This window comes from Scyliorhinus torazame, chromosome 7, assembly GCF_047496885.1.
Source record: "Scyliorhinus torazame isolate Kashiwa2021f chromosome 7, sScyTor2.1, whole genome shotgun sequence".
Taxonomy (NCBI): Eukaryota; Metazoa; Chordata; class Chondrichthyes; order Carcharhiniformes; family Scyliorhinidae; genus Scyliorhinus; species Scyliorhinus torazame.
In genome coordinates, this window is record NC_092713.1 from 256,503,913 (window position 1) to 256,524,993 (window position 21,081).

Below are 21,081 nucleotides of genomic sequence, written 5' to 3' on the forward strand. Positions count from 1 at the left end.
TGTACAGACCTCCTAACAGTGATCAGGACCAGGGGCACAAAATGCACCACAAAATAGAAAGTGCATGTCAGAAAGGCAAGGTCACAGTGATCATGGGGGACTTCAATATGCAGGTGGACTGGGTAAATAATGCTGCCAGTGGACCCAAGGAAAGGGAATTCATTGAATGTTTACAGAAGGGCTTTTTGGAACAGCTTGTGATGGAGCCCACAAGGGGACAGGCCATTCTGGACTTAGTGTTATGTAATGAGCCAGACTTGATTAAAGATCTTAAAGTAAGGGAACACTTAGGAGGCAGTGATCATAATATGGTAGAATTCAATCTCCAATTTGAAAGAAAGAAGGTAGAATCAGATGTAAAGGTGTTACAGTTAAATAAAGGTAACTACAGCGGCATGAGGGAGGAACTGACGAAAATCAACTGGGAGCAGAGCCTAGTGGGAAAGACAGTAGAACAGCAATGGCAGGAGTTTCTGGGAGTAATTGAGGACACAGTACAGAGGTTCATCCCAAAGAAAAGAAAGGTTATTAGAGGGGGGATTAGGCAGCCATGGCCATCAAAGGAAGTTAGGGAATGCATCAAAGCAAAAGAGAAAGCCTATAATGTGGCAAAGAGTAGTGGGAAGTCAGAAGATTGGGAAGGCTACAAAAACAAACAGAGGATAATAAAGAGAGAAATAAGGAAAGAGAGGATCAATTATGAACATAGGCTAGCCAGTAACATTAGGAATGATAGTAAAAGTTTCTTTAAATACATTAAAAACAAACAGGAGGCAAAAGTAGACATTGGGCCGCTCCATAATGACGCTGGTAATCTAGTGATAGCAGACGAGGAAATAGCTGAGGAACTAAATAAGTACTTTGCGTCAGTCTTCACAGTAGAAGACATGAGTAATATCCCAACAATTCAGGCGAGTCAGAGGGCAGAGTTGAATATGGTAGCCATCACAAAGGAGAAAGTGCTAGAGAAACTAAGAGGTCTAAAAATTGATAAATCTCCGGGCCCAGATGGGCTACATCCTAGAGTTCTAAAGGAGATAGCTGAAGAAATAGTGGAGGCGTTAGTTATGATCTTTCAAAAGTCACTGGAGCCAGGGAAAGTCCCAGAGGATTGGAAAATCGCTGTTGTAACCCCCCTGTTCAAGAAGGGAACAAGGAAAAAGATGGAAAATTATAGGCCAATTAGCCTAACCTCGGTTGTTGGCAAGATTCTAGAATCCATTGTTAAGGATGAGATTTCTAAATTCTTGGAAGTGCAGGGTCGGATTAGGACAAGTCAGCATGGATTTAGTAAGGGGAGGTCGTGCCTGACAAACCTGTTGGAGTTCTTTGAAGAGATAACAAATAGGTTAGACCAAGGAGAGCCAATGGATGTTATCTATCTTGACTTCCAAAAGGCCTTTGATAAGGTGCCTCACGGGAGACTGCTGAGTAAAATTAGGGCCCATGGTATTCAAGGCAAGGTACTAACATGGATTGACGATTGGCTGTCAGGCAGAAGGCAGAGAGTTGGGATAAAAGGTTCTTTTTCGGAATGGCAACCAGTGACGAGTGGTGTCCCGCAGGGTTCAGTGTTGAGGCCACAGCTGTTCTCTTTATATATTAACGATCTAGATGACGGGACTGGGGGCATTCTGGCTAAGTTTGCCGATGATACAAAGATAGGTGGAGGGGCAGGTAGTATGGAGGAGGTGGGGAGGCTGCAGAAAGATTTAGACAGTTTAGGAGAGTGGTCCAAGAAATGGCTGATGAAATTCAACGTGGGCAAGTGCGAGGTCTTGCACTTTGGAAGAAAGAATAGAGGCATGGACTATTTTCTAAACGGTGACAAAATTCATAATGCTGAAGTGCAAAGGGACTTGGGAGTCCTAGTCCAGGATTCTCGAAAGGTAAACTTGCAGGTTGAGTCCGTAATTAAGAAAGCAAATGCAATGTTGTCATTTATCTCAAGAGGCTTGGAATATAAAAGCAGGGATGTACTTCTGAAGCTTTATAAAGCATTAGTTAGGCCCCATTTAGAATACTGTGAACAATTTTGGGCCCCACACCTCAGGAAGGACATACTGGCACTGGAGCGGGTCCAGCGGAGATTCACACGGATGATCCCAGGAATGGTAGGCCTAACATACGATGAACGTCTGAGGATCCTGGCATTATATTCATTGGAGTTTAGGAGGTTGAGGGGATATCTAATCAAAATTTACAAGATAATGAATGGCTTAGATAGGGTGGACGTAGGGAAGTTGTTTCCATTAGCAGGGGAGACTAGGACCCGGGGGCACAGCCTTAGAATAAAAGGGAGTCACTTTAGAACAGAGATGAGGAGAAATTTCTTCAGCCAGAGAGTGGTGGGTCTGTGGAATTCATTGCCACAGAGGGCAGTGGAGGCCGGGACGTTGAGTGTCTTTAAGACAGAAGTTGATAAATTCTTGATCTCTCGAGGAATTAAGGGCTATGGAGAGAGAGCGGGTAAATGGAGTTGAAATCAGCCATGATTGAATGGTGGTGTGGACTCGATGGGCCGAATGGCCTTACTTCCGCTCCTATGTCTTATGGTCTTATTGAATGGGCACAATCAAATCATTAGTCATTCACTTCATTTTCTTGTGTAGACCGTTTGTGTTTTCAGCATTCAATGTGGCTACCAGCAGGATGTTCTATTTTTGGGATGTTTCTATCTTTCATCCTTCAGATTTTTCAACTTTGTTTTATATGATTCTTCAGGATGATTTTTAATTCCCTTTTCAGAGTATCTTCACTAACCTTCATTAAATCTAGGTAGGCCCAGGTTAACAAATAACAAAACCTTTCCATTAATTAATTTAGCTACTGGAATTAACCCAAGCCTTCACAGCACTTTCTTCTTTGAAAAGCAAGAGAACATTACATCAGATTGTTTCAGACTTAAAATTATTTCACTTGATAATTAAACACTTAAGTGCATAGTGAATAAATAGCAGTGAGTAAAACATGTATAGCTGCAACAGAAATTACATGATTACTCTTCAACAGGAAAATAACTTGCAATCTTTGAATTAAACCATAATTTTGAATTAGTATGTTTGTGTGTGTATATACATATATATATATATATTTGTGTGTATATAACATATGCAGTAATTTGTCTGGGCGAGATCTGCCGGCCGCGTTATGCCCGAAAGGCAGCACAGCGCAACACGACTGGTAGATGCTAGGAGATCCCTCTTCCGGCATCTACCCGGTTCGCCACACCTCGCGAGATCTAACGAGACGTTGCATGTGAATCCCGCCCATTGCAGGTGTGGTCACTTTTTAGCAAATCTGCATATTAGAGTGAGACAGTTAGTCTCACTCTAATATGCATTTCCACAATCTAACCAAGGTGTGGATCTAACCCCTTCGCCTTGGAGATCTCGGGCAAGCGCCGTTCAGTGCTGGTCTCCACAAAACTGGACAAGACGGAATGGCACTCATGGTGGTCTCCCAGGAGATCGGAGGCCCCCTAGGTTATTGCCCTCTGGGCAGGGTGGCACCCTGGCACTGCCAGCTGGCAGGAGTGTTGCCAGGCAGGCATTTTTCCCGAGATGGGGATCGGGCCCTGAGGTGGCTGGTGCGGTGTGGGGGGGTCACCAGGACCCCCTTATAGGTGAGTTGGGGGGGGGGGGCAGGGTTTGGGGATCGCTTCGGGGGTGAGCGGAGCTCCTCAGTGCAGGAAATGGGACTAATTGCGGTCTTGGCTGTGCGTTCCCCGCTGAGGCTCCCGAATGGCTATTCAATGGCGTGGTGTTTCTCGGCGCTCTGAGTGCCGGCAAACACCCGACTAATTGCGTTTGTTACGGACTCTGATCCCATTCGGGTAGATCGCCCCCTCTATCTCTCACTACCTTGGGAACTACTCTGACTTGATTGTTATATTTTTTAAATTGATTCCCTGATTGAAACAATGCATCCTACTCCAAGTACTCTAAAACCGTTGCAGGCACTTTGTGGATTTAAGTCACTGACAACTCTATAAGGTGCTGTGAGCCATAGGACAAGCAAACCATTCACTCAGCATTATTTATACTTAAATTATGTGGTTTGATTCCTCCCTGTAGTTTGTAGTCTTGGGAGACAATCTGACAAAGTCTTGCAATATTTGTATTGATTTAGGCAGGATTCAAGATTTTAACTGAACCTGGCTTTCAAATTTATGTATTTGGACTGGATTTAGAGTATTGCGATAGGATTTAAAAGCCCAGTTATCTATCCTATACTAAACAGAAATACCTGAAATAAAAACAGAAAATGCTGGATCAATTCAGCAATATCTATATAGCAACATCTGTGGAAAATGCTTGAGTTAATGTTTTGAGTCCATATGATTGGATTCTGCTGATCAGTTGATTTTATTGCAAAGGGATGGTCAGAACAATTTCTTGAATGGTTTAACTTGTGCTATTACTGAGATAAAACAATTACTAGTTCGTACTGTGCTTTACCTAGGATTTGGCAAAGTAGTTATCCTGATCATTTAATTTCCGTGCCAATTCATTTTGGGTGATATTGTTTCAAAATATGAAAATGCTTTTATCTGAGTTAATTCTTAACTTAATCTCAACTAGGTAAAATAATGATTTTACAAGTAAGCTAATTTTTCCTTCTACAGTATTATTGCGGTTTGCTCCTGTTGCAGTGGAGACTTACACTAGGTTGCATAGTTTAAAAATAAGATGGAGATGAGGAGAACCTTATTTACCCAAAGGTTGTTAGTGTGTGGAATTCTCTTTTCCAGATAGTAATCGAGGATGGGTCTTTGAATTTATTCAAGGCAAATTCCTGGAACTCACTCCCCAGCCGCACTGTGGGTGCACTTACACCACATGACTACAGTGTTACAAGAAGGCAGCTCACCATCACCTTCTCAAGGGCAATTAGGGATGGGCAATAAATGTCGGCCTAGCCAGCGAAGGCCAGAACAGGAAAACAAATTTTTTAAAAGCTCAAAGTGCCAAACGCCCTACTCCTACCCCAAAGATCCTATGAATAGAATTGTGATTAGCAAATTACATTTTTCGCTTTCCTCCCCCTTTACATCATGTTTAAACAGGAGCCTTTCAAATACAGTCACGGTTGACACTGTGTTCCAGTCAATTTGTATCAGTACTCATCTGTGTTATTTCATTTATCAAACATTTCTTAATTTTCACATTTAGTTTCTCACACCCTGAGCTTTGTAATTCCCTGGCTGCCTCTCTGCCCCCTTCTCCTTTTAAGATCGTCCTTAAAACCCCACCTCTTCTGACAATACCTGGCTGCTTGTCCTAATATTTCCTTGGCCGCCTGTCCTAATATTTCATTGTCTGACTGTGTATTTATTTTTGATAATTCTTTATGACATTTACCTACATTGAAAGTGCCAATAAATGCAAGTTGTTGTATTTCAATTTGGATTTATGCAGCTCTTTTGTTAACAAGGGCCTTCAGGACCTGATGTCTTCCTTTGTTATACTGGCTCTTACTCCCAGTCAGCTCTGCCTGGTGTAGTCATTTCTGACTTGCAGAAACATGAACAACAGCATAATGGGGGCCTAGTCAGAATTCCGAATGCAGCTTTTGCTCTTTCACCTTGTTTCTTTACCCTCCACCCTCTGCAACTTGTTGAGTGCAAAAATGGGTGCAATGAATCAGCTCTGAACTTGAAAAACGCATCTCTTTGACAAAGCTTTTGGTCATCACTCCTAATACCTCCTTTGCCTTGGTGTTTTATTTTTATTATACTTCTGTGATGTGAAACTTTTTTCTACATTAAATGTACTTGTACAAATGCCAGTGTTGACATTGCTCAAATAGTGAGCTTTGCTCTCAAAGGCAGCGTTTTAAGCCTCAGCTTCAAATTATTCAGTTCTGACAGTGGCAGAGTACCAAACTGATCTAAGTGAAGCATTAAGGAAAATGATCAGTTGACTTATAGATTTAACACATTCACCATGGTGGCATTAGTGGTATGCATAGCTGATCAATTAAAACCCAGCTGAATTTTTCACCAGATATCAGTTCTCATTCAGTCTCTGCCGTTCTTCAATTCTTGTTAACTGCTGTACTGTGTGGTCCACAGATGTGTCAATACAAAACAGCTATTTCAGATCTTCTTATACATCAGAGTTGCACAAAAAGAAGCGATGCTTACTGGAACAATCATTACTGTTTATTGCCCTAGATATATGGTGACATATTTTGCTTAACTATAAGGAGCAGCACCAAATTGAAGAAAATGTAGAGTACATTCTACACATGATGATGGGCAAGTGTGAGATATGGTGCAGGGAGGAAGGTCAGTTGTAGAAATACAATAACCTGTGACTTAATGTGCTTTACACAAAATGGGATTCCTTTTCGAAATACTCTACATTTTAACAGCAATGGAATTGGGAAAAGTTCATTTCTGCGGTTCGGCTGCTAAACAATAATAAAACAGATTTGTCTAATGGAAGAAAGTGCACAAATATATAGGATTGCTGTCATCCCTGTACTAATGGGTAGCACAGTGGGTAACACTGTTGCTTCACAGCGCCAGGGTCCCAGGTTTGATTCCTGGCTTGGGTCACTGTCTGTGTGGAGTCTGCATGTTCTCCCTGTGTCTGCATGGTTTCCTCCGGGTGCTCCGGTTTCCTCCCACAAATCCCAAAAGACGTGCTGTTAGGTTAATTGGACATTCTTAATTCTCCCTCCGTGTACCCGAATAGGCGCCGGAATGTGGCGACTAGGAGATTTTCACGGTAACTTCATTGCAGTGTTAATGTAAGCCGACTTGTGACAATAAAGATTATTAATCATTAATTGTCTGCTGTCACCATCATCGACACAACCATTGATCAGAACCTTTTAACATAATAACTGACACAAAGCAGCGATGAAACAATGCTGCAATGCAAACTAGTTAGGGTAGCTGTTCAAAACCATAGTTGAAAAGATAAGTTTTGAGGAGGTTTTTGGAAGTAGGAACGTGTGTCGCAAGGTGAAGGAGATTTACTGCGAGTGTTTCAGAGAATGAGGCAGAAACAGCTGCAGACAACCAGTGGTGGGGTAGGACAGGCAGAGATTCTCAGGCTGGAGCGGAGGCCAATGTCTGGGATGTAGGACAAGTTGCGTTTTTGAAAGTGAACGGACAACAAAGTCATGGAAGTATTTGTAACTGGGCACAAGCATTTTCAATTCAATTTATTGGTGGATGGGAAGCCAATGGAGGTAATCAAGGACAGGAATGATGAGTAAACAGGTCTTGGGGCAGACTGGATGCCCTTGGGAGTGAGGATAATATCTTAGTTGGTGATGAAGAGGTGGGTGTGAGGGCTGTTGATGATGGATAAGATATGGGGTTTGAAACTCAGTTCAGGCTTGAACGGAACATTTGGGTAATGTACTCGCTAATGTAGCTTGAGACCAGTGAAAAGTGAGCATGGAGCTTCTGCAGGAGCTCATAGAAGAATCATAGAAGCCCGACTGTACAGAGGCCACTTGGCCCATCAAGTCTGCACCGACCCTCTGAAAGACCATCCTACCTAGGCCTAATCCTCTGACCTATTCCAGCGACTCCATCTAAGGGGCAATTTAGCATGGCCAATCCAGCTAACCTGCACATCTTTGGACTGTGGGAGGAAACCGGAGCACCTGGAGGAAATACACTCAGACACGGGGAGAATGTGCAACTCCACACATACAGTCATCCGAGGTCTGAATCAAACCCGTGCCCCTGGCGCTGTGAGGCAGCAGTGCTAAATACTGTGCCACCGTGCTGCCCCTGTTGTTCCATTGGAGAAAGTTCTGGCTCAAGCATGGCTTGATGTCCGAGTAGGAGGTCGCGTCAGGTGGTGGTGCGGGGGGGCGCGGATCTGAGAGCCGGGAAACGCCCGGCTAATCGTACGCGCTACGGGACTCTATTCCCATTCGGGTAGCTTGTGCCCAATGTGTCAAAGAAGGAAATGAATGGCAGGGTGAGGATCAAAGTTAGGGCCTTGAGTTCTCAAGCTAACCATTTGGGGTTTGAGGATAAAAAAGCTCTTTATGGATATGTAGGTGTGTAACCAACTGAGGATGCATCTGTGGGTGGACCATAGTAGCGCAGGATGGAATATTTGATAAAGGAGGGAAAGCAGGGATAATATGCCAAGGTTGCAGCCACAAAATATTCTGTGGTAGGTTTGTTAAGGAAGTCTGTGCTACAGGAGGTACAGAAGCCAGACTGTCGGAATTTGGACTGGGATTTCTGCAAGAGGTGAGCATGGGACTGGGTGGTGAAAGCCTGTTCAAGGACCTTTGGAGGGGAAAGGGAGATTATATATGGTGCTTCAAAAATAGCAAGAGCTTAGTCTACATATAGCAATATAAGTAAAAGTTTATAATTTGTGAGAAGTTGTTCTGATTCGTTGATGGGGAAGGATATCTTGTTATTTTTTGAGTTGTCCTATCATGTAGAAAAAGGTGGAGTTGCAATGTGCACAGTGTTGAACCGAACACCTTCCCCAAATTCATTCCTCCCTTTGCGTCTTAGCCTCTTCTGTCTTTGGACATTGCGGAATAAATTGAGTGTCAGGAATCTTCAGAATAGAAGAATTTTTGCTACTTTTCTTCTCCTCCCCTAAAACATCTCTTCTCTTCTTCCTCCTGACTGCTGATTGATTGTGCCTCTGCTTGTTTCTAACCCTGATTAGACCTCTGATGACACACTCTGATCTTAATCCCAAATGCCATGTTTCTATTGTAACCTGTTCTATAAGCATGAATTCTAATGGATTATTTGATAAACTTGCAGTAAAAGCACTCTGTGTGATGTGACCATTGTTGCTGAGGATGTGGAAATTGAAGCGCATCGTATTGTCCTGGCAGCCTGCAGCCCTTATTTCTGTGCCATGTTTACAGGTACTTATTTGTATTTCAATGTAATTATTAAATACCTTGTCATTCTTGTTGAAATTTGACTAAAATATTCTCTAATTTGTTTTGGCCACAAGGGCAGGCAGGTATTTCACTCCTTATGGACATGTCACTTTGTCTCTGGGGATATTGGTTTATCACCACCTTGGAGTGGAGCTGGCTGTGCTTGCTTCTTAATTAATATAAGTGAAATAATGCTCTAGAATTGATGCTGGAATTCAGTGTCAGCCAAACGCAGCACACCCTATGTTACACTGGGCAAGGGGCTACAGATGCACATGTAAATGTAAAAAATGTAAATGTAAATAATCTTAAGTAGGCTTACATTAACACTGCAATGACGTCTCTGTGAAAAGCCCCTAGTCGCCATATTCCAGCGCCTGTTCAGGTACACAGAGGGAGAATTCAGAATTCTCAGCTGGTACGGGAATTGATCCCACGCTACTGGCCTTTTTCTGCATCACAAACCAGCTGTCTAGCCCACTGAGCTAAAGCAGCTCATCTATTTCAGGAGGGGCAGATTAACAGGGATCCTGCTTCTGATGAAGACAGGATGTGTTCACTTGCAATGCCTCCTTTCATCTGGCACTTGGTTGATGTGGCAATGAACGTGAATAATGCAGATATGTGGAAAGTACTGGAAGCCATTAACATCGGTGAAACCATAATCGGCAAGGAGTCAATGTCTTCAGAGGAAGGAAAATTATGAAAACAGAAGATGCACAGTCACACAAGTTGTTCTCCACTGTTGAATCGCTGATCTAGCCATGCCATTAAGGGAGATGCAGATTGAAGATTTGGAACTTCTTCACAGGAAGGGAGAGTAAATATGTGATGACCCACCTATAAATTTTCTGGCTGAACTGAGAAGTCAATGCCCTGTATTTTGTTTTTTTTCTCCTCTATAAAAAGTACTGCCTCCCATTGGGATATCGGCTGGAATTCCCGTGTCTTCGGGATTCTCTTTTCCTGCTGGCAGCCCACTCCCGCCTGTGGTTTGATCGGTGGCTTGGGATGACTTTAACAGGAAACCCCATTGACAAAAGGCGGGAAGGGCGAATCCTGCCGCCAGCGAATGGCAAGCTGCTGAGGAACACGCGGCTGAGTGTGAAGAATCCAGCCCATCATTTCAAAAGCACTGTGACAGCCTTCCTTACCTTGCCCAAGTGGTCATTCATCCCAGTGTCAGCTTGGAATGGTCAGTGGACTGGCTGGGAAGTATCATGTTTCAATATGCAGATGATTCTCTCTCTCTCTCTCTTTCTTCTCTCTCTCTCCCCCCCCCCCCCCCCCCCCCAACCTGCTTCCTTTTTGCTCAGTTGTGAAATCCAGCAATGAATTCTTTGCCATCCTCACAGCTGAGATCAATTCATTTAGTACATAGAACAGCGCAGCACAGGCCCTTCGACCCACGATGTTGTGCCAACCACTTATCCTAATCTAAGATCAATCTAGGGCAGCACGGTGGCGCAGTGGGTTAGCACTGCGGCCTCACAGCACCGAGGTCCCAGGTTCGATCCCAGCTTTGGGTCACTGTCCACATGGCGATTGCACATTCTCCCTGTGTTTGCGAGGGCAGCACGGTTGTGCAGTGGGTTAGCACTGCGGCCTCATGGCACCAAGGTCCCAGGTTCGATCCCGTCTCTGGGTCACTGTCCGTGTGGAGTTTGCACATTCTCCCCGTGATTGCGTGGGTTTCGCCCCTACAACCCAAAAATGTGCAAGCTAGGTGGATTGGACACACTAAATTGCCCCTTAATTGGAAAAAATGAATTGGATACCCTAAATTTAAAAAAAAAAAATCTAAGATCAACCTAGATTCATTATAGCACTGAAAGAGGTCATTCAGCCTAGCCAGTTCATGCCAGTTCTTTGAAGAGAAATCGAGTCAATCCCACCCCCTTGCTTTATCACCCTAAACCTTGTAGCTAATTCCTTCAAGTACCCATCCATTTTCCTTGTGAAATCTTTCTTCATCTCCACTTCCACCACCCTCCTGGACAGAGTACTCCAGGTAGTTACCACTCACTGTGTAAAAAAGATATTCTTCGCCCCTGCATCTCTTGCCAAAATCTTAAATCTGTGTTCCCTGATCCTAGAACTGAGTCCTTTCTGATTGAAGGATTTAGTGTTTTATTGTTTAGTCTTTTTGACCACTGACCAGAGAAGTAACTGGTGATGGAAAAAATACATCAGAAGGTCTTAAAGGTGTAGTAAGGGCTGCATTTTTGAACTTCTTGTTTCCTTTCTATCTTTCTCTCTTTTACCATCTCACCCTTTATCTTATTAAAAAGAATGGATCTGAGTCTCCATATTGATTCATGGAAATTACATGACCGTGGTAACAGCGACACATGATTCATTTTGAATAAAGGTAGCTGTTCCTGTGTGTCACCTCTTCCTAGACTTGCTCCTATTTCAACCTCAATAAACTACAGCCACACATCTCCACCCTTCAAGAGGTCACCAAATTCTGCTTGCTCTTGCTTGATGTGAATTGCAAAAGGATTGGGGTCTCAAATGTCATTTAATCTCCTCTCTGTGTTTCCTGGCGCCAGCCTATAAACCTTACAGGAACCACTCCAAGACCCCTTTCCTGACCAAGGGGGACTGAACTCTTGTGCTCTAGCTATGTTCCTGGCTTCTAAGAGAGCTCTAGCAACATACTTTGAAGTTGGGTCATTGTCACTGGGGGTTATGTGAGAGCTGAGAAAACCTGGGTTTGGTCTGGGGCTGAGCAGGTTTAGGACTTCTAAGCAATGGCATTTGAGGTTTCTCAATCCTTGTGTAACTCCCTGTGTATTAGTGTTCAATGATGAAGATTGATCTGTCAAAATAAGTAGATTTAATGTACTCTTTTTTTTCCTTTGGTTAGCTCTTTGTCATGTTTAGATTTACATGCAGCATTGATTGTCACACTAAGTGGCACTCAATTGAAATGGATCTAAAATGGAATATAATCTATAATCTAGGTTGACACTTAGGTGCAGTGCTGAGGGAATGCTGCCTTTTTTTCTTGGACTTTGATGAGAGGTCATTGACCTGAAATGCAAACCCAGCTTCCTCTCTCCACAGTAGCTACCTGACTTGCTGAGAGTTTCAAGCGCTTTCTGTTTTTATTTCTGAAATATATATCAGAATTGCTTTATCATTGTACATCCAAAAATACCCAAAGCTGGACAGAAATAGATTACCTGCTTCATTTGAGTCTGCCCAAGTAGTCACAAGGCAATTAAGTATCATGGTCCCTCGTGTTAAATAAATAAAAATTTATATTTATAAAGCACATTTCACCAACAGGATGTCTCAAGGTGCCTTGCAGCCAATTAAGTACTTTTTAAATTGTCACTGTTGTAATGTAGCAAATAGCAATATGATAACGACCAGATGATTTGTATTTTTGTGGTGTTGACTGAGGGATGAACATTTGGTAGGACACCGGGGATACTCTGTTGTTCTTCGAAATAGAATCAAGGGATCTTTTACGTCCAACCAAGAAGACAGAATATTTAATATCTCATCCAAAAGACAGCATCTCTTGGTGGTGCAACACTTCCTCAATACTGCACTGTAGTGCTAGCTTTGATTTTTGTACTCAGAAACCTTAGATACCTACTTGCACACTTTCACTTACCCTCAAAATGTTGGAGTTTAATACCTTGTCAACTCTGTGAATAGCCAGGGTAACTGAACTGAACATCGCAACTGACCAGAGCCGACTATCCCTCAACTTCCCAACTACCCACCTCGCCTATTCGCTAACTCAGTCAGTCATTCACTCACCCACACTCACTCATTCATTAAACGACTTGAGAACTTTGAAATGTTAGCTGACTACTACTGTCATAAAAAGGGGGCATGCCCTCTCCTTCTCCTTCCTACACTTTGGGGTCTTCTTTGTAAAAGACTTCAGTGGTCCACTTCTGTTTCAGCTGGGATCAGAAGATATGGCTAAAAATGGGTAGTATCGTAAGGTCAAAGAAAACCTTGCAGGTAGCGGTAATGCACTCAGCGTTGCTGCCAACCAGAAGACCTGGGTCATGATTCCCAGGGCCAGGGAGAGAAATTATGGACCCTGGTATTTCTCCTGTTTCTAAACCCCTTATTTCTCCCCTCCCACTCTAACGCTCTCCCTCCATTATCAATGATATTTTTTGTCCTTTCAATATTTGCTAATCAATTCACCAAAAAAAAATCTGAAAAAGGTTCTAGTAAACTGATAACTCCCTTTGCTGGCATCTGATTGCAAATATCATCTGATATATAGGCAGCATGGGTCATAAATATTTAGAGCAATGTTACAATGCAATGTTAGTTTATATGCACCATATGATTGATACAATTGCAACTAATAAACAAACCAGAAAGTACAAATTTTACTTTAACAGCATTGTGCAATGCGATTTGTGTGATTTTTGGTGACTGCCTCAGCCCTCCGTAATATATTCTGCATATTTCATGATATGGACACACTGACAGTAAATTAAGATTTGTGGGAAAGATTCAATGATTGCAAGCCTGATAAACTGCATAAAATCTTTCCCATTCTATAGGAGTAGAAGAAGATCTACTTCTGCCTGGGCGCATTGTATAATATAAAATAATTATTTCACAGGATAGAAATATCAAATGACTCCTGAGCAATAAAATGGAATGATTGAACAATATAGGTCTTCATTGTTAGTGAGGAGCGTTGGAGCCCTCAGGTGCCTCTGTGTAACAAATGTTTAAGAGGACAGAGGACAAAGACTGGTTCACAATTGTATCTATTTTCTTGATCAGCAAGTCTGAAGGCTCCGTTGATTGCTGCTTCTCACTGCAATATATTTTCAATATCTATGCAACACAACTTTATAACAATATTTCAACAACCCCTAACATCCTATACACATGCACGCCATCCCACGGGAATTTGACATCCCATTTTTTTGAAACAAGATCACCCTCCTGACAGTTTCTATGCTGCTGACCGTCGGACAGCTTTCTAGATTCTGGCAGGCTTTTCAGAAAATGAATCGTACCCACCAAGATACTGAAGGTTGGAACCAGCAACGTAGCAACTGTGAAATAGAGCTGACACTGTCAGACTGGGGGCGGGATTCTCCCAGCCCCACGCCGGAGAATCCCTGCAACCGCGCCAAGCCGCCCCAACGCCGGCACGCGATTCTCCTCGGAGCGGAGAATTGGCGCCGGCGCGTTTGGCGTGGTGCCGGTCGCAGGCTGCTCTATGCGGCCGGGCCGCCGATTCTCCAGCCCGGATGGGCCGAGGGGCTGCTCTAAAAAGGCAGAGTCCCGCTGGCGCCATCCACACCTGGTCGCAGCCGGCGGGAACTCTGCGCGCAGGGTCGGGGGCGGCCTGTGGGGAGGGGAGGGGGCTCCGACCCCGGGGGGTGCCTCTGATGGGGCTTGGCCCTCGATCGGGACCCACCGATCGGCGGGTCGGCCTCTCGCACCCCGGGCCTATTTTCTTACGCGCCGGCCCCTGAACCCCCGCGCCATGTTGCGTCGGGGCCAGCACTTTGAGGGAGGCCACCACGCATGCGTGGGTTGGTGCGGTGCAAAGTTCACGACGGAATGGGAGGTGAACCTCTCCAGTGCCGTGCTGGCCCCCTGTAGGGGCCAGAATCGGTACTCCCAGCGGCCCGTTCACGCCGTCGTGAAATGTGACGGCGTTTCCGAAGGCGTGGACACTCTGCCGCCGAATGGGAGAATCCCGCTCTGGATTTTTCAATAATCAGTATCTTCAGCCTGGCAGATGGGTATTTTTTAAGCCAGTCTATAATAGATGACGGGAAACTCAGTTTATAACACAGAGCATGCTCTCCCCCGCACCCCCCCACCCTCCCCCAAAACCCAGGCCCCTGGCTCTCCCGGGCCATGATGATTCCTAATTTTTGCTAATCTATCTCATTCAAACAGTCTGTCCACACAGATAGTCTTGTCCTTTCATAATTTTAAATGCTTAAATTATCTAAAGCCAATGCTTTTCTTGTATCAAAAGATCTAGCTCACAGCCTGCTGTTTTAAATAAAAGATTTTTCTTGTTATCAGTCATTTTCATTGGACAGAATTCTGATCCAATTCATTTTTCCCTTGAATTATTTTTAATGGAAATATATCCACTGTTAATTTCCACATTCAGGCACAAATAAATTCGGAAATCTTGCCGATTTAACAGTGTCATGAGGCTGAAAGAATAAATAACTAAATGACCGCAGTTAAAGCTGAGGCTTCCAGAAATCTGGACCCCAGTATTCCATTTCTTGCTAAACGCGTTCTGTGTTTATAACTTAAGTTGCATTCTGTTACTGCAAATAAGCTGGGGTGATGAAATCTGGTGGGTGATAACGGAATAAAAATACATGTGAAAATCGAACAACAAATGCTTTTCTCGTCAAACTGAAAATAATTTTAGATTTCAATAATAGCATAGATTCAGAAACTTGGGTGTATCCTGTGATTAAAATCTATATGGGAAAGTGCAGGGAAAACTAATTGTAATGAATTTATATACAGGATGCACGGTTTTCCCCCCCCCTCCTATTTATGCTTTAATTTCCCTTTGTATACCTGGCACCAACACAGGCTGCCTTTGTCCTCAGACTTGTTGCAGTGAGTGAAAACAACACGGCCTTTCCACTTACAACAGGAGTATAACTTTTTACCCTGTAGAGTCTCTAAATTGATGCACATATATTGCAATCTGATCAGTGCTGCCCAGCACTGCTGTCAGTAAAATGTTCAGTCATTGCTAATTACTACTGATTTTAAATGCTGGAGTTACACGATGCCTTTGAATCTCACAATAATTGGGAAGAATCCTTTGCTGCTTACCGAACTGCATGTAAATGTGGTGTTTTATACAACACATTCCTTTATTGTGTTTCATATTGATCTGATCATTTGTGCACTGAAAATGCACTGCACATTTTTACAGTCTCATTTCAAATTTTTGGGGTATGGATTGTCATGGGGTGTGGATCGTAATAAGCATTCAATCAGCCACCTGAGCTTTTAGGAGGTTCACTATGTCCCTGCAGTACCGGATCACATCAATATCCTGGCAAAGTGTAGGAGACAAGGTTTCTCCTGTAATTTTCCCACCCAAGAGTCTTCAATCTCAACTGAACCAAGTTTACCTGTGCTACACTTTGATGTGGATTTAGAATCCTTACAGTGCAGAAGTAGGCCATTCGACCCATTGGGCCTGCACCGACCCTCTAAAAGAGCACCTCACCTAGGCCCGCACCCCCACCCTGTCCCCGTAACCCCATCTAACCTGTGCACCTTTGGATACTAAGGGGCAATTTAACATGGCCAATCCACTTAACCTGCATATCTTTGGACTATGGGAGGAAACCAGAGCACCCGGAGGCAACCCACGCAGACATGGGGAGAACATGCAAACTCCACACAGTCACCCAAGGCTGGAATCGAACCTTGGTGCTGTGAGGCAGTAGTGCTAACCTCTGTGCTCTGGGCTCATTGTAATTGACTTGAGAGCAACAGAGACTGAGGCCTTTAACTGGGTCTCCTGTTCTGGCTTTCCCTCTCTGATGCAAGCCACACACTCCAGACTAATGTTTTGAAGATTGTGAGACAGTGGTACAGCTCATATCCGAGTCCAGTGTAACCGAGAGATACTGAATGTGTTAAAAACTAGCAGGGTTCCCAAACTAGCCGTATAATTCCCTGGCTCCTGCTGGGAAATGTCAATAGATGAGCATATAATTGGGCTTGGTTTTAATGCCTATTGATAGTTGTTGTCCAGGCTTGCATGTGAATAAGCACCTTGGAAGTACCAGAGATGAAAGAATGAGCAAATGTTTTCAGTGCAGGAGGATTGTTCAGGAGGATTAAACCATTTCAAGGCATTTTTGATGTGAATTTTTTTGTCTGTTAAAGCAATTGCAATTTCTGATTTAAGAATATTCTAACTGGGTAGCAATGGATGAATTTATCTGTGGTGGACAAAAGGTTTGGACAGGTTGGTTGTATGCCCATGGTGTATCCTCATGTGGCTCGAAGTTGTGCTTTTTATTTTGTCTGACTGGCAGCAGAGGCCATGGCTCGGTCAGTAGGTTACCCTGCCACTTCACTGAAACACCATGGGTCAGACCTTCTAGTATTGGGAGTAATGATGCACTGAACCTATGATTCTGGTGCAAGTCGGGATCCTGAGGGAGTCCTGACATTCACACATGCACTGTAATTACCTGTGAAGTTTAAACTTCCGATGGGATGATTTGTATTGTCCAGGACCCTCAACGAATGATTCTTACAATGATCTCAGCGTCAGAAACGTGGGCTAGATATGTGCTACTCACCTGGATACTCAGCCTAGAATTGTTAGACTCTTTAATCTGTGGTGTGACTCAGTGATCAACAATTCAACCCAACCCCTCACCCCATACCCCCAACCTAACGAACCAACCTCCCAATCAGACTGCTCATCTGCCCTGACCCCAACTATCGTTCTCGGCTGCCCTACGCCCCTCAATCCCGCCATAATCACCCACACACCGTCAACCACCCACGTTGCTCCTCTGCTCTTGAATCACTACAGCGAAGTCCTAGCTGGAAGTGCCCAAAAAGGTAGGCAGGCAATAATCTCCACAGTCAACGATAATGCGCTGAGAATCGGCACCGATTGGAAGATCTGGCTCCAAGTCTCTTCCACCTGCTACTTCACTGGACTCTTGGAAATCCACCCCATCCGACTTTCTTCAAGGTGATACTATTTCAGGACATGGGTGATGCAGATTGATGAGGCATTTAAAAAGACAAACACTAGAGCAGTGACTAGAGTTTATTTCTGGAGGAATAGCATTGAGAAGTAGAGATGCTAAATTTGTATCACACTTTGATTAGACCACACTTGGAGTACTGAGTGCAGTTCCGGTTCCCGTATTATTAAACGGACATGGAGGTGCTGGTGAGGATGTACAAAACACTTAGATGGCTAATACCAGAAATGAGAGGCTGTTACCAGAAATGAGAGGTTATCAGGCAAGGATGATGGGCTAGATCATTCTTCTTTTGTCTGAGAATATTTCTATTAGAGGCCTAAACTAATGAAGCATTTTGATAGAGTAAATACTTGTCCACTTGTCAAGAACTAGAGTCCATTAATATAAGATAGTCAACAAGAAATCAGGTGGAAATCAGAAGATATGTTTTTTCACTCAGAATTATGAGAAAGGTAAGGAGTTGTAACCACAGGGAGTGACTGAGGCAAGTAGTATAGATCAGTTTAAGGGGTGGATAGGTGAACACACAAGTAAGAAGGGAATAGAGCATTATGCTTGTCAAACCAGATGAGGAAGGATGGGAGGAGGGTAAGGTGGAGCAGAAACACTGGAATGTGCAAGTTGAGCAAAAGTGCAATGTATCCAATGCGATTATATGTAAAATGGAAGACACAGTTTTTTTTTTTTACGATGATATGAACATTTTTATATACATTTATACCTTGTGTACACACAGAGAACACCATAATTTCAAGACATTGATCATGTAGCTGGAACAAGCTGGTTAAAGGCCTGGCTGCAATCCCAAACCTGGTCCCTTGGGTGGTTCTAATAGTGAAGTTAAACCTTTAGCAGGCTCACAAGAAAAACGTCCATTCCTTGGGCCAGGTTTGGGAATTTGGCCAGCTTTCAATTCATCAATTATTCCCTCCATATCTTTTGCCGTTAGATCTTCATAATAGTTGTCATTAATTTGCACCATTGGTGCATTGACACAGGCACCCAGACACTCTACCTCTGAGACAGTGAAAAGCTCATCAGGTGTAGTTTCTCCAATAGAGATACCAAGCTTTTTTGTGATACATGTTACAATGCTGTCAGAGTCACGGAGCATGCACGGTGTGGTTGTGCAGATCTGAATGTGGAACTTTCCCACTGGCTTGCGGTTAAACATAGTGTAAAATGTTGCTACTTCATATACTCTCATAGCAGGCATATTCAGAAGCTCACCAACCTTATTCATGGCAGAGATAGGTAGCCAACCATGTTGTCTCTGAGCCAGATCTAGCATTGGGATTGCAGCAGCTGATTTATGCTCTTCTGGATAACTACTGAGAATAACATCTATCCGCTTATAATTTTCTGGTGAGAAATCAAATGGTGTATCTGGATTGTTAGTGGGTGTATCTCTATGCACAAACGAGGCTGCACCACTTCCTCCTGCACATTGACCAGTCCTTTGTATATGACGGATCTGTCTCAGCGAATGTGAGACGGCATAGCGGTACAGACCGGACAGTAACATGGCAGAGCAATAGAAGACACAGTTGACGTGAAGATGGACTTGTGTATGTACCTGGGAAGTCTTGTTTGAATTAGTTGTCTTACTCCTAATTCGGCACAAATTTCACTGTAATCATTTGATCTTTTGAACATGACTTGTTCATGTACATTGTTTGCAACAGACTGCTTTGCCTCTGCAATTAAAGTAAGTTTTTCTTTCTTTGTTTTGCAGGAGACATGGCTGAAAGTAAAGCAAAGAAAGTTGAGATAAAAGATATAGATGGGCATACACTAAGTAAACTAATAGATTATATATACACTGCTGAAGTAGAAGTCACCGAAGAGAATGTGCAGGTAAAGTACACCTAAGGGTTACCGGAAACATTTCAAAGCAGTCATTAAACATATGAACTTAAAATATTGACCTTGAGCACGGAATTAAAATGCGAGTCCAGTTGGGTGTATGGCTGTGGGATGTATGTATTTTAGAACCACCGTCCCTATTAATCTTGTAGAGACCTTGATTTGTGGACTCTTTCCTAATTATTTTACCTAATTTCCATTATGTCAGAGATAATGGATGAAAACAAAGTTTGAAAACCAGTTTATTGCATTGTGTGAATAAGTGCTGAAACAAAAATGACATGCACTGTCTGTCTAGCAAAAGAATTTGGGGGCAAAGCCTTCCAAACATCCCAGCATTTTCCAATTGCGATCCAGTATGAATCTGCCAAATGAGGCTGAATTGTCTTGTGTTGAGGAAAGGATGAAGCCTCCATTCAGTTTTTACAAAGAAGGTGACATCAGAAACAATGAGGGCAGGGACAGGAAGCCCCGATGTCAGAGTTCCCTCTATTCCGGACTTTCTGTTCGTGGAGACTGGTAATCCTATTGAGAAAAGGGACATTTGCCTGCTATAGGGCACTTGTGGACTTTGCCTAGAGGGTACCAATCCTCCTCGTTTTCCTGGATTCTCCAGGAATAAAAAAATAATAATCTTACGGCACTGCTGCAAGTAAACCCAGGAGAAAAATCATCGGGAATCTTTTATTTTTTTAAATATTAATTTAGAGTACCCAATTCTTTTTTTTTCCAATTAAGGGGCAATTTAGTGTGGCCAATCCACCTACCCTGCACATCTTTGGGTTGTGGGGGTGAAACCCATGGAAACACTGGGAGAATGTGCAAGCTCCACACGGATAGTGACCCAGAGCCGGGATCGAACCTAGGACCTCAGCGCTGTGAGGCAGCAATGCTAACCGCTGCACCACCGTGCTGCCCACACCCCAGTTTTTGAACCATTTTTGTGCATTTGTTTCTGCGTCAGAAAACAGTTAAGAAACATCCTATTAGGCAATGAAGAGCTGTTCTATGTTGTGGTGTAGGGCTGTAGTGTACTACGCAGATGGACTTGTCAGGAGAGCAATGATGGGGATATGGGGATGGGATGGGGTGACTGGAATCAGAAAATTGTGTGAAAGCCTCTCCACGCACTTTGCCCATCCTAGATATAGGCTACTATCCTAGAATGGGGTTTTTAAAAAGGAAGATTCAAAATTTGTCCATCTTGCAAAGGGGCCGCAGGGGGCCCAATTGTGTTCTCTGTAGAAGGCGATAGGTTGATGCTCTCCGTTACCATAAATATAGTAGCAGTTGCTGGATTATTTGGCATACTAGGATTGTTGGGCACGCAGAATGCACCGCAATGTGAACATCCATCATCAGCGTGTGAAAGAGGGAACTTGTCCCTGAACATAGAGAAGCAGCTGGGTGGCAGAGGTTCTGAACAGGCATGATTTCAACATAATTAACCGGATCACAGGCTTGTAGACTTTAGTGTTCACAGTATTACTGTACAGTGCTTTGGCATGGGCTAAAGCAGATGTGATACTTCATTCAACAAAGGAATCTATCATTCGAACAAGGGGACAGAAGT

The 21,081-nt window shown here is 43.4% G+C and overlaps 1 protein-coding gene and 1 pseudogene across 7 annotated transcripts in view; one reads left to right on the plus strand and one right to left on the minus strand.

Annotated features, from left to right (window-relative positions):
* Positions 1 to 21,081, plus strand: part of LOC140426979 (kelch-like protein 3) — a 177,871-nt gene that overhangs the window by 28,423 nt on the left and 128,367 nt on the right. For 5 of the 7 annotated variants that reach the window (XM_072512329.1, XM_072512330.1, XM_072512333.1 and 2 more), the window contains exons 3-4: positions 8,771 to 8,877; positions 19,378 to 19,499. In XM_072512329.1, the coding sequence (XP_072368430.1) occupies positions 8,771 to 8,877; positions 19,378 to 19,499 (229 nt within the window). The remainder of the gene's footprint in view (positions 1 to 8,770; positions 8,878 to 19,377; positions 19,500 to 21,081) is intronic. The other 2 variants (XM_072512334.1, XM_072512336.1) reach the window with 1 other exon arrangement.
* On the minus strand, positions 18,341 to 19,175 carry LOC140426981 (NADH dehydrogenase [ubiquinone] flavoprotein 2, mitochondrial pseudogene; annotated as a pseudogene).